The sequence below is a fragment of the Hypanus sabinus genome, chromosome 4, assembly GCF_030144855.1.
Source record: "Hypanus sabinus isolate sHypSab1 chromosome 4, sHypSab1.hap1, whole genome shotgun sequence".
Classification (NCBI taxonomy): domain Eukaryota; kingdom Metazoa; phylum Chordata; class Chondrichthyes; order Myliobatiformes; family Dasyatidae; genus Hypanus; species Hypanus sabinus.
The window spans coordinates 14,547,369-14,560,049 of record NC_082709.1 but is presented as its reverse complement, the minus strand read 5'-3'; the positions used below and the strand labels follow the sequence as shown (position 1 = coordinate 14,560,049).

The 12,681-nt window shown below is 43.2% G+C and overlaps 1 protein-coding gene across 1 annotated transcript in view; it reads right to left on the bottom strand.

Annotated features, from left to right (window-relative positions):
* Positions 1-12,681, bottom strand: part of ifih1 (interferon induced with helicase C domain 1) — a 118,773-nt gene that overhangs the window by 92,457 nt on the left and 13,635 nt on the right. The window contains exon 2 of the mRNA XM_059966449.1: positions 9,049-9,223. Within this exon, the coding sequence (XP_059822432.1) occupies positions 9,049-9,223 (175 nt within the window). The remainder of the gene's footprint in view (positions 1-9,048; positions 9,224-12,681) is intronic.

The following is a 12,681-nucleotide window of genomic DNA, read 5'->3' as shown; positions in this document are numbered from 1 at the left end:
CTTGATCAACTTATCGATGCTATACCACCAGAATCTGATCATTATGATGAATTTGTCTGACTAATCTGGAAAGTAGTGCAGCAGAACATACCTAGAGGCTGCAGAACCAAATGTATTCAGGGACTGACTAGTGATATCAAGTAAAGTTATGATGAGTATGTCAACTTATATGACCAAGGCCTGTTTGGTCAAGACACAATTGAAATGGGAGAGTTGGTTCCGTCACTACTGAGTCAAGAGATACAACAGTGTTGGCAGGAGCTGGTAGAAAACATAGATATAAACAGGAACAGTAAGAAGGTATGGGCAATTGTTCGGAAACTCAACTCAGACAATAGAGCACCACAGAGAATTCCTGCTGTAACACCCAATCAGGTTGCCCAGCAACTAATACTAAATGGTTGACCAAATAACAAGGAACGGAGGCAAAAGAAAAAGCAACATTAGGAGATGGAGTCAGCTCTCTCAAATGGGAATAACAACTTCCAACCTCTCACCCTAGAAGAATTAAAGGATGAAGTATCACAGCTAAAATCCAGCAAAACTGCTGGCATAGATGGGACTCTTAATGAATTCCTTAAGCATCTTGGACCTAAAGCACTCCACTGGCTTCTGTCCCTTTTTAACTGTTGCCTAAGATCATTAAAAATACCAAAAAAGTGGAGAAGAGCCAATATATGTTGCTCTCCTAAAACCCAATAAAGACACCAACATTTCTAAAAATTACAGACCAATTTCCTTGCTCTGCACCCTCCACAAACTCTACGAGAGACTCATACTGAAAAGAATATCCCCCTTAGTCTAACACCAGACCAAGCTGGGTTCAGGTCAGAATGCTCTTGCTGTGGTCAAGTCCTGAATTTAACCCAGTATAATGAGGATGGCTTTGAAATGCAACAAATTACTGGGTCAGTATCAGGTGACTTAACAGCAGGATACGACACTGTGAATTTCTACTGAAATTATCTAAAATGTTAAAGAACAAAACCCCAGTCAAAGTAATAAGAAGCTTCCTAGAAAATTGTAGATTTTGTGTAGAAATGATTGGAATTAAGTGTAGGTGGTGTCCACAAAAGAACGGACTACCACAGGGATCAGTCCTGGCACCTCTACTATTTAATGTTTACACAAACGACCAGCCAATCTTTCCTAACACACACTGGTTTATCTATGCAGATGACCTAAGCATTGCAACAAAAGAAAACTCCTTCCAAGAAGTTGAAGCACAACTTACAGCAGTCCCCGAAGCAAAGAAGCAGTATTATGAAAAATAGTCTCTGAACCCAAATCCATCAAAAACTCAAGTGTGTGCAATTCCACCAGCTCGGAAACTCAAGATCTTCTGCTGTGGGAAGGAGGACACCATCCGACTCCAATTTACCTGTGTGTGCCATTGGATAGGACACTCTCATTTGCCACCCACATCCAAAATCTCTGAGGGAAAGTTGGCTCTTGCAAATCTCTCTTGAAAAAATTAGCAAGCACGAAATGGGGAGCTAATGCTCACACACTTAGATCACTGCCCTAGCACTCTGCTATGCACCCACAGAATACTGTACACCTGTGTGAGGCAGATCAGTCCATGTGAAGAAAATAAACCTGTTGCTTAACAAAGCGTGTCGAATAATCACAAGCACACTGCAACCCACACCCACTAACATCATTTACAGACTTGCAGGCATTGCTCCCCTGGAGATCTGAAGACAAGCTACAACAAAAATTGAAAAAGATAAACAGAACTCGGATCCACGGCACCCACTACATCATCATGTGCCAGTTTCCAACCGCCTAAAATCGAGGAAAAGCTTTGCTACAGTGGAGGAACTACCACACGGAACATTCCCCCCCCCCCCCCCCCCAGACATACAGGATTGACCTCCGGCAACAAACAGAAGCCAGAACCCTACCAAACAATACAGTGCAAGACCCCACAGAAATGTTGCCAGACGGGGCACTGCTTGACAGACGAAAGTGGTGCACTCTCAACAGAGCGAGAGCACAATATAGTGAAGTGGGCTTTAAAGACCAGCGAATCCTGTGAGTGTGGCGAAAGGGTGCAGAATATTGAACATGTTCTGCGCAACTGCCCACTCTCACCTGATTTAATTGACACTGACCTGCTCAACATCAACCAAACACCACTAGAGTGGCTGGCTGTCTGGTGTGACAAGCTATGCTGAACTGGCTACTATAAATAAATTCCTTCTTTAGGTAAGTGCAAAAGAATCAAAGGGGATTTTAACTTCCAAAAAGTCAAAGTTAAATTATTATCAAAGTACATACTTGTCACCATATCAACAATGTGATTCATTTTCTTGTGGGGCATACTCAATAATAGAATAATAATGATAACCAGATCAATGAAAGACCACACCAACATGAGCATTCAACCAGTGTGCAAGGCAACAAAATGCAAGTACAGAAAGAAAGAAATAATAATTATAAATAAATAAGCAATAAATATTGAGAACATGAGATGAAGAGCACATTTCAAACATCAGGCAAGTGAAGTTCAGTGAAGTTATCCCCTTTGTGTTCAAGAGCCTGATAGTTGAGGAGTAGTAACGGTTCCTGAATCTGGCCGGGTGAATTCTGAGGATCCTGATGACCTTCTTCCTGATAGCAACAGCAAGTAGAGAGCATGGCCTTGTGGTGGGGGTCCCAGATAATGGATGATAATTTCCTGCAATAACATTTTGCATGGATGTTCTTAATGGTGGGGAGGTCTTTACTGGCGATGGACTGGGCTGTATCCACCACTTTTTGTAGGGTTTTCCGTTCAAGGGCATTGATGATTCCATAGCAGGCTGTGATGCAGCCAGTCTATATACTCTCTATTACACATCTACGGAAGTTTGTAAAAGTTTTAGATGTCATGTTGAATCTTTGCAAACTCTTAAGGAAGTAGAGGTGATGCCTTGCTTCCTTCATACTTGTACTTGGGTGCTGGGCAGAGGACAGGTCCTGTGAAATCATAACACCCTAGAATTTATAGTTGCTGACCCTCTCCACCTCTGATTCTCCACTGAGGACTGGCTTATGTATTTCTGGTTTCGTTCTCCTGAAGTCTATAATCAGTTCCTTGGTCTTGCTGACATTGAGTAAGAGGAATGTATGTATGTGGTATGTGAGAGAGAATAACTTGCAGGAAAATGGTGGACTGAAACAGATGATATTATGCTGCTCAGAGCATGGAGTCAATGGACTGGATCACTTCTTCACAAGGCATAAGGCACTGTCCCCAGAACTGTCACAGAGCTAAAACATTCACATTGGGTTGCCAGCGAGGAGAAAGAGATTGCAGAGGAGTGAGTGAGAAAGCTCTCAGAGGTGGGCATGTAAATTTTCATCTACAGATACACGCCAGGAGGAAGACGCAAGTCCTATTAAAAGAGAAGCCTGTAATTAAATTCCCATATAATGCAGAAATGCTGAATGAAATTTCATAATCTCGCAAGAAAGTCAAGCTGAGCATGGTTTACAACTGCAGAATAAAAATCATTTGTTTTAATGCAAAGCTTTAGTCATTTAAATGAGCTGCAACCCATTAGGATGTGAATAAACTTTGCAGCAAACCATCAAAGTACTGGAGCCATAGTTACTTCCCCTGTATTTAAGAGATTCAGATGGACTAGCATTACAAGAAATGGAATTTTATGCATCATCTAGGCTTTCAAAAGTTCAAAAAAAGTTTATTATCTAAAAACATACATGTCACCATATACAATCCGGAGATTTGTTTTCTTGCAGGCATACTTAGTATATCCAAGAACCATAATCGATCAATGAAAGACCACACCCAACAGGTCATACAAACAACCAATGTGCAAAAGACAATAAACTGCAAATACGAAAGAAAAAAATCAATAACAAATAAATAAGCAATAAATATCAAGAACATGAGATGAAGAATCCTTGAAAGTAATCCGTAGGTTGTGGGAACAGCTCAGTAGTGGGGTGAGTGAAGTTATCTCCTCTAGTTCAGTAGCCAAATGGTTGAGGGGTTAAGGGGTAATAACTGTTCCTGAACCTGGTGGTATGAGTCATGAGGTTCCTGTACTTCCTTCCTGATGGCAGCAGTGAGAACAGAGCATGCCCTGGATGGTTGATGCTGCCTTCCTGTGACACACACCATGCAAATGTGTTCACTGGTGATCAGGGCTTTACCTGTGATGAACTGGGTGATATCCACTAATCTTTGCAGGCTTTTCCATTCAAGATCATTGGTGTTTCTATACCAAGCCATGGTGCAACCAGCCAATATACACTTCGCCATACATCTCTCAAAGTTTTAGATGACAGGCTGAATCTTCTCAAACACCTAAGGAAGCAGAGATGCTGCCATGCTTTCTTAATAATTGCACTTATGTGCTGGGCCCAAGACACATCCTCTGAAATAACAACTCCAAGGAATTTAAAGATGCTGACCCTCTCCACCTCTCACCACCTGATGAGGACTGACTCTTGGACCTCCAGTCTTCTCCTCCTCGTCAATAATCAGGTCCTTGATCTTGCTGACATTGTGTAAGAGCTTATTGTTGTGGCACCACTCAGCCAGACTTTCAATCTTCCTCCCATCTGCTGATTCATCACCACCTTTGATTTGGCCTGTGACAGTGGTATCATCAGCAAACTTAAATATGGCATTAGAGCTGTGCTTGGCCTCGCAGTTATAAGTGTAAAGCAAGTAGAGCAGGGGTCTAAGCAAACAGCTTTGTGCTGTACCTGTGCTGATGGATATTGTGGAGAAGATGTTCTTGCCAATCCAAATTGACTGGGGCCTGTAAGTGAGGAGATCAAGGATCCAATTGCACAAGGATGTATTGAGGTCAAGGTCTTGAAGCTACTGATTAGTTTTATGAATGCTGAGCTGGAGTTGATAAAGAGCATCCTGATGTATACATTTTTGCTGTCAAGATGTTCCAGGGTTGAGTGAAGAGCCAATGAAATGGCATTTGCCATGGACTTATTGCTCTAGTAGGCAAACTGGAGGAATCCAAGTTGCTTCTCAGGCAGGAGTTGATATGTTTCATCACAAACCTCCGAAAATACTTCATCACAGTGAATGTAGGTGCTGCTGGACGATAGTCATTAAGGCAGGTTATCACGTTCTTCACAGGCTTCTTATTCCTCAGACTACCAAAGCGAGAGGTTAAAGATATTGGTGACCACTCCAGCAAGTTGATTAGCACAAGTCTTTAGTACTCAGCCTGGTACCACAGTTGGGCCGTATGCTTTCTACAGGTTAACCCTTCTGAAGGGTCGCCCACAAGAGATTGAAATCACAGGGCTATTGGCGGCTGTGTGACTTTGTGAAGGTTCCTCCATGTTTTGATGGCTAAAGTAAGCATAGAAGGCATTGAGCTAATCTGGAAGCGAAGCCCTGTTGTCTCCTATGTCGCTTGACTTCACTTTGTAAGATGTAATAGCATTCAAGCCCAGCCACAACTGTCAAGCATCCTTCAGTGATTCAAGTTTAGTCTGGAATTGCCACTTCGACCATGGGATGGTTCTCTAGAGATCATATCTGGACCTTTTGTATCTGACTTGCTTACCAGACCTAAATGCCACTGATCCAGTCCTTGGCAGACTGTGGATCTCGTGGTTTATCCAGAGCGTCTGGTTGGAGAAAAATCCAAAAGATTTTGTGGGGACTAAAAGTAGTCCATGACTACTTTTATAAAGTCTGTGATAACTGTGGTATATTCATCCAGATGCCCTGATGAGTCATTGAACACGGCCCAGTCCTCTGATTCGAAGCAATCCCACAAGCACTCATTTCTCCCATAACCACCCCTTTATTGTCCATAACTCCGAAGCCTTGCCCTTTAGCCTCTGCCTGTAAGCAGGCAGCAGAAGTAGTCAAGTTATCAGGTTTCCTAAAAAGTGGTCTGGGCATGGAATGGGAGGTATTCCCTATTATAGCGTTTCAGTGGTCTATTGTATTGGGACCCCTGCCTCGTGCTGCAGGATATATGTTGATGGTAATTGGGCAGAGCTTTCTTCAAACAAGCCTGACTGAAGTCCCTGCCTATGATTTGAAATGCTTTGGGGTGGACTGTTTCTTGTTCGGTGATGGTAGCATTCTGTATCTAGAGCGCCTGATTACCATTGGCTTTTGGCGGTATGCAAACCTCAATCAGGATCACAGAGGAGAACTCTCTTGGTAAGTAGACGAGTCAGCATTTAATTTTTATATGTTCCAAATCAAGGGAACAAGAGTACGACAAAACTGCCACATCTGAGCACAACAGAGAGTTTATCACGATGCACAGACTCACACCTTCTGGCTTCTCTGAATCAGCAGTTAGGTCCATCCTACGTATCAAGAAGCCTTCATGCCTTACCAATGCATCAGGAGTGTCCAAGCTGCGGCATGTCTCCTTGAAACACAGAACACAGTAATTCCTCATTTCTCTCCAACACAGCAATCTTCCCCCAGGTCCTCAATCTTGTTCTCCAGCAAATGCATATTTGCTAACAAGATGTAGGGTAGAGGGGGTATTATTCCTCTGCATTTCAGCCTGACTTGGGGTCCACCCCTCCTCCCTCACTTCCAGCCAGAGTGATGTACTTTTGTCCTCTTAAATTTGTGTGTACATACAACTACTTATCAAATAAAGGCATGCACTCAGAGGTGAAGTTAACTTGGGTATTCACATTGCAGAGGAAGCAACAAACCAATTCGCATGGGTAAGTTGTCAGTCAATAATTAGTGCTAAAGGGAATCATTGCACTAAAAGAAATAGATCCATGTATTACTCTTTCTCCCCTTTTAGATTCATGTAACATTATACTGTCTATATAACAAAACATTCTATTTGCCTTTAACAGACCATGTTCAGATAAACATGCTTTCACAATAACCTACACACTTGGGAGTTAAACCTGCCGACTCTGGGTAATTATTGGTATTAAAAGTCGAAATGTGGAGGGGGTTCACTTGGTCGGTATTGGTGTATTTTCACGACATATGCTGGTGATAATAAACCTGACTCTGTATTTTATTTTGCAAGGTCATTTTGAAAACTCTCTCTCTCTATAAGGGAGGCCCATACATCCTGAGTCTGGCCTTCCACTCAGCTGAAAGCTAGAGCATGGCTGTTAAGCAGGAACAATCTCTCATAAATCTTCTCTTCCTGTTACACTTCCTCTTCCTGTTCTTCTTGTCCTTCCTCCCGCTCTCCATATTTCACCTCATGTAGTTCATGTAGAGGCCAGGTCATTGTGTATATTTAAAGCAGAGCTTGATAGATTCTTGATCAGTAACAGAGTCAAAGATTACAGGGAGAAGGCAGGGGAATGGGTTGAGAGGGATAATAAATAAGCCATGATGGAATGGTGGAGCAGATTTGATGGGCTGAATGGCCCAATTCTCCTTCTATGCCTCATGGTCTTATATCAGGCTCTGCTCTCTGCATCAGTTTGGCATGTGATGCAGGATGCCCATAGACAGCCGCTATCAATATGCCTCATCACTGGAAAACCAATACTATTTTCTACGACTATACAGAAGCTCAAGGGGCTTGGTTGCTTGGTTAGAGAGCTCATTAGTGTGAGGAATCAGAGGAGACATCAGGAACCTTTGCCCCCAAAGAAACACAACATCGTGCAAAACTATGTGTGTGCTGATGCAAACTCCCTGATGTAAAAGCAGACAAATACACAGAGTGGCCACTTGATTTGGTACCTCCTAAGCCTAATAAAGTGACCACTGAGTGTTTGTTTGTGGTCTTCTGCTGCCGTAGCCCATCCTCTTCAAGGTTCAATGTGTCATGTATTCAGAGAAGCTCTACTGCACACCACTATTGTAACATCTGACTATTTGAGTTACCGTTGAATTCCTGTCAGCTAAGGCTACATCCACACTAGACCGGATAATTTTGAAAACGCCGGTTTCGCGTAAAAACGATAGGCATCCACACTAAGCATTTTTAAAAATATCTCCGTCCACATTGAAACGGAGATCTCGTCGAATCTCCTCCTACTGGGTATGCGCAGGACACATCTACCAAAAACAAGCGACATGTTTGGTGTTGAGTCTCGCTGTGAAAGATGGTGCGTGTTTGTTCAGTTACAGACTAGAAAAACTTATACGACAGGCAGCTGTTGGCTCTCGCGCAGGAAGATTTAAAAGTTTAAAAAAAACAAATACTGAAATGTATGGAGGCAACCAACAGGGAGTTCATGGACTGTATGACCCGGCTGACAACGAACATTGAAAAACTGATCGACTCTGTTGCATTAATAAAGCACCTTGTTAAATGTGTAAACATGTCTGCATCAGTGTTATCTTGTCTTTCCATACAATGTTACATTAGGCTGTTACACATCTATTGTCAGAGAAGTATTTGCATAAATAGGTAAACCACCTTCATACGAGAAAGGACAGAAAACGGCAAAGTGAGTACAGTATACTTTTTTATTCTACAGGTCAAAGCATTTGGTGAGTACATTTCTAACTCTTCTGGCAGCAGTCTTGTTGCCATCTGTTTTGAAATTGTTAGGTTGCGTTCAAGAAAACAATGAAGCAGCGCGCTGCCGTCTGACAACGTTTTCAGAAGTCTCCGGTTACCCCATCCACACTGATCTGCCCGAGCAGCGTTTTCAAAAATACCCACCCTGGAAAGTGTTTCTAAAAAGCTCCGGTTTCGGGGGACGAAAACACAGTTTTAGTGTGAATGGAGGGTAAAAACAAAGAGAAAAAGCTTTGGTTACGGATTTATTCGGCGTAGTGTGGACGTAGCCTAAAACCACTCTGGCCACTCTCCTCTAACCTCTCTCATTAACAAATCATGTTCACCCACAGAACTGCCACTCGTTAGATGTTTTCTTTGTTTTTCACTCTTTTCTCTGCAAACTCTAGAGACTGTTGTGCATGAGAATCAAACCACCCCATCTGGCACCAACAATCAATCCATGGTCAAGGTTATTTATTAGTTAGTTCTAACCTACAATGATACTTGGTCTGAAAAACAACTGAACCTCTTTAACATATTACATATGGGCATAATATTAGAGGCAGAAACACGTAAATTCAGAATTTACCTTCTGTCTCGGATTTGCAATTATTGCCAGCTAGGATATCTGCAAGATCTTCATGTCCAGTCTTTTGTAATACTCCCAAGAACTTGGAGAACCAACCAGGGGGCTTCACCACTATTCTGCTCAATAACTCTCGGATTCCAGCTTGATTCCCATGTTTCGAAGTTTCACTCATAATCTACAAAGGAAAGTTTAGATCAGTGTGTTAATGAATATTTTTATAGTCTTGCAATGGTTCACACATTCCTCCCAAACTATTTGATGATTTTAATTGAGAAAGTCAGACTATGAAATACTTGATACTTGAGTATATTTGGTTTTCACACAACCCAGAGAAGTAGACAAGATTTCAATTTAATATTTTGTCCAAAACATGACATTATTAGCACTACACTCACCAGGGTTCCAATTCCTAGAACAACTTTGAAGCTACACCCTTCTGATTCAGGATTAAATAATTACCATTGGAGACAAGCTGATTTCATAATTGGTCGCTCTCTCATGTAATATAATTGTATGTGGGAACTCTGACAGAGCTTCATGCTACTCTAGCACAATATTACTCTATCTTGTTTTGCTATGTATTTCTTCAAGTGCAGTGGAAGTTCTCTTTAAAATTCAAAAAAACCTTGGAGTGAGACCCTCACCAAGTAAGTTTGAGAATATTGTGTCAGGTTATACTTATAGTAAATATGAGTTATCATATTTTTAATGATTTTCCAATATAAAATCACAAGCTCAAATTCTAAATGAAAACTGATTAAACGAGTAATACAGCATTTACATTACCCAGCCACTTAGGGTCACTGTCTTATCTTATCTTCTCAACTTACTCAGAAGATATAAAGCTTCCATTAGAAAGTTGACTATTCTGCACAGCTTTTTTCTCCATATCCGTGCAGAAGATCATCATCATCAATATGTGCCCTGTTGCAAGATGTGTGCGATTATGGTCTATAACCATGATTGTTCTTGACAAATTTTTCTACAGAAGTTGTTTGCCATTGTCTGGGCAGTGTTTTTACATGGCTGGTGACCCCAGTCATTATCCATACTCTTCAGAGATTGTCTGCCTGGAATCAGTGGTGCATAACTAGGGCTTGTGATATGCACCAGTTGCTCATATGACCACCTGCTCCTATGACTTCACATGACCCAGATCCGGGGTCCTAAGCAGGAGCTATACCTTGCCCAACGGTACTTCCAGACTAGCAGAGGGTAAGAGTGCCTTACACCTCCTTTGGTAGAGATGTATCTCTACCCTGCCACCCAAGATCAGACCTTCCATAAAAGTCCTGTACAGCTGAAGGATGTTATTATCCCGAATACGTTTCAATGATTGACCCTTCTAGAATCATGCATTACAAAGTTTCTCCACCTTTAAGCGGGAAGTTTGTGATGCACCATCAATAACTCTCTGAGACGTGAGGCTAGATATCGGCTTTTATTGGCTGGAAGAAAGAACAAGCAGAAATTGACCACCACACTGCATCCTGGAGCCTGAGACCAGGGCGGAGTCCTCAATCGTCTTTATACCGGGGTCCGTGGGAGGAGCCACAGGAGCAGTCAGCAGGGGGGGGCGTCTCCAGACAGGTATATGTAGTTCACCACAGTTTGTCCACCTGCTGTACCTTTGCTAGGTTAGACCCATACTGGTAAGAGCCTCATTGATCAAGTCAAAGCCAGCTTCTTTGTACACAATCCCACAAAGGAATGAGGTAATATCGATTCCAATTCAAGTGGGATGTGAACAACAAGCCCCAGCAGTGAGGTTCTTCTGCAGCAAGACTGGGACTCACGGACGCATTGAAATCCTGGGCAGATCGGCATTTATAAAAGTAAATGCCAGCAAGTTCACAGGGAAGTACTGCCATTTCCCTTCAAAGTCAAGCTCATTAAAAGCCTTGCGGAGTGACATGCATGTACGTTTTTAACAGGATGCTATGACATGGCTTACTTGTTCATTTTGTGCCATGCCATATGCGGTGGGCGATTGTGTCCAAGGTCTTTCCATGATGACCAAAACTGTTCTTGGCAAATTTTACTACAGAAGTAGTTTGCCATTGCCTTCTTCTGGCAGCATCTTTACAAGATGGGTGACCCTAGCCATTATCAATATCCGTCAGAGATCGTCTTCCTGACATCAGTGGTTGCACAACTTCGTAGTTCCCACACCCCACACTTTCCGTTTCTACCTCCTACCCAAGATCCACAAACCTGCCTGTCCAGGCAGACCCATTGTCTCAGCTTGCTCCTGCCCCACCGAACTCATTTCTGCATACCTCGACACTGTTTTATCCCCCCCCCGTTCAATCCCTTCCCACCTATGTTCGTGACACATCTCACGCTTTGAATTTTTTCAATGAGTTTAAGTTCCCTGGCCCTCACCGCCTTATTTTCACCATGGATGTCCAGTCCCTATATACTTCCATCCCCCACCAGGAAGGTCTCAAAGTTCTCCGCCTCTTTTTGGATTCCAGACCTAACCATTTTCCCTCTACCACCACTCTCCTCCATTTAGTGGAATTAGTCCTTATACTCAATAATTTCTCCTTTGGCTCCTCCCACTTCCTCCAAACCAAAGATGTAGCCATGGGTCCCAGCTATGCCTGCCTTTTTGTTGGCTTTCTGGAACAGTCCATGTTCCAAGCCTATACGGGTATCCGTCCCCCTCTTTTCCTTCACTACATCGATGACTGCATTGGTGCTGCCTCCTGCATGCATGCTGAGCTTGTAGCCATTAAATTTGCCTCTAACTTTCACCCTGCCCTCCAATTTACCTGGTCCATTTCCGACACCTCTCTCTCCTCTTTCTTGATCTTTCCTGAAGACGACTTATCTACTAATTTCTACTATAAGCTATGGACTCTCATAGCTACCTGGACTATTTCTCTTTCCAGCCTGTTTCTTGCAAAAATGCCATCCCCTTCTCGCAATTCCAGGACGAAGGAGGTGTCTTCCTTTTTCAAAGAAAGGGACTTCCCTTCCTCCACCATCAACTCTGTTCTCAAACGCATCTCTCCTATTTCACGCACATCCATCCTCACCCCATCCTCCCGCCACCCCACTTGGGATAGGGTTCCCCTTGTCCTCACCTACCACCCCACCAGCCTCCGAATCCGACATATAATTCTCTGTAACTTCCGCTACCTCCAACAGGATTCCACTACCAAAAATATTTTTCCCTCACCCCTCCCCTTCTGCTTTCCACAGGGATTGCTCCCTACACGACTCCCTTATCCATTCGTGTGTTCCCCCCCCCCCCCACCATCCCTTCCCACTGATCTCCCTCCTGGCACTTATCCCTATAAGCGGAACAAGTGCTACACCTGCCCTTACACTTCCTCCCTCACCACCATTCAGGGCCCCAGACAGTCCTTCCAGGTGAGGCGACACTTCACCTGTGAGTTGGCTGGAATGATATACTGCGTCTGGTGCTCCCAGTGCGGCCTTCTATATATTGGTGAGACCCAACACAGACTGGGAGACCATTTCACTGAACACTTACGCTCTGTCCGCCAGAGAAAGCAGGATCTCCCAGTGGCCACACATCCTAATTCCAAGTCCCATTCCCATTCTGTTATGTCTATCCATGGCCTCCTCTACTGTCAAGATGAACCCACACTCAGGTTGGAG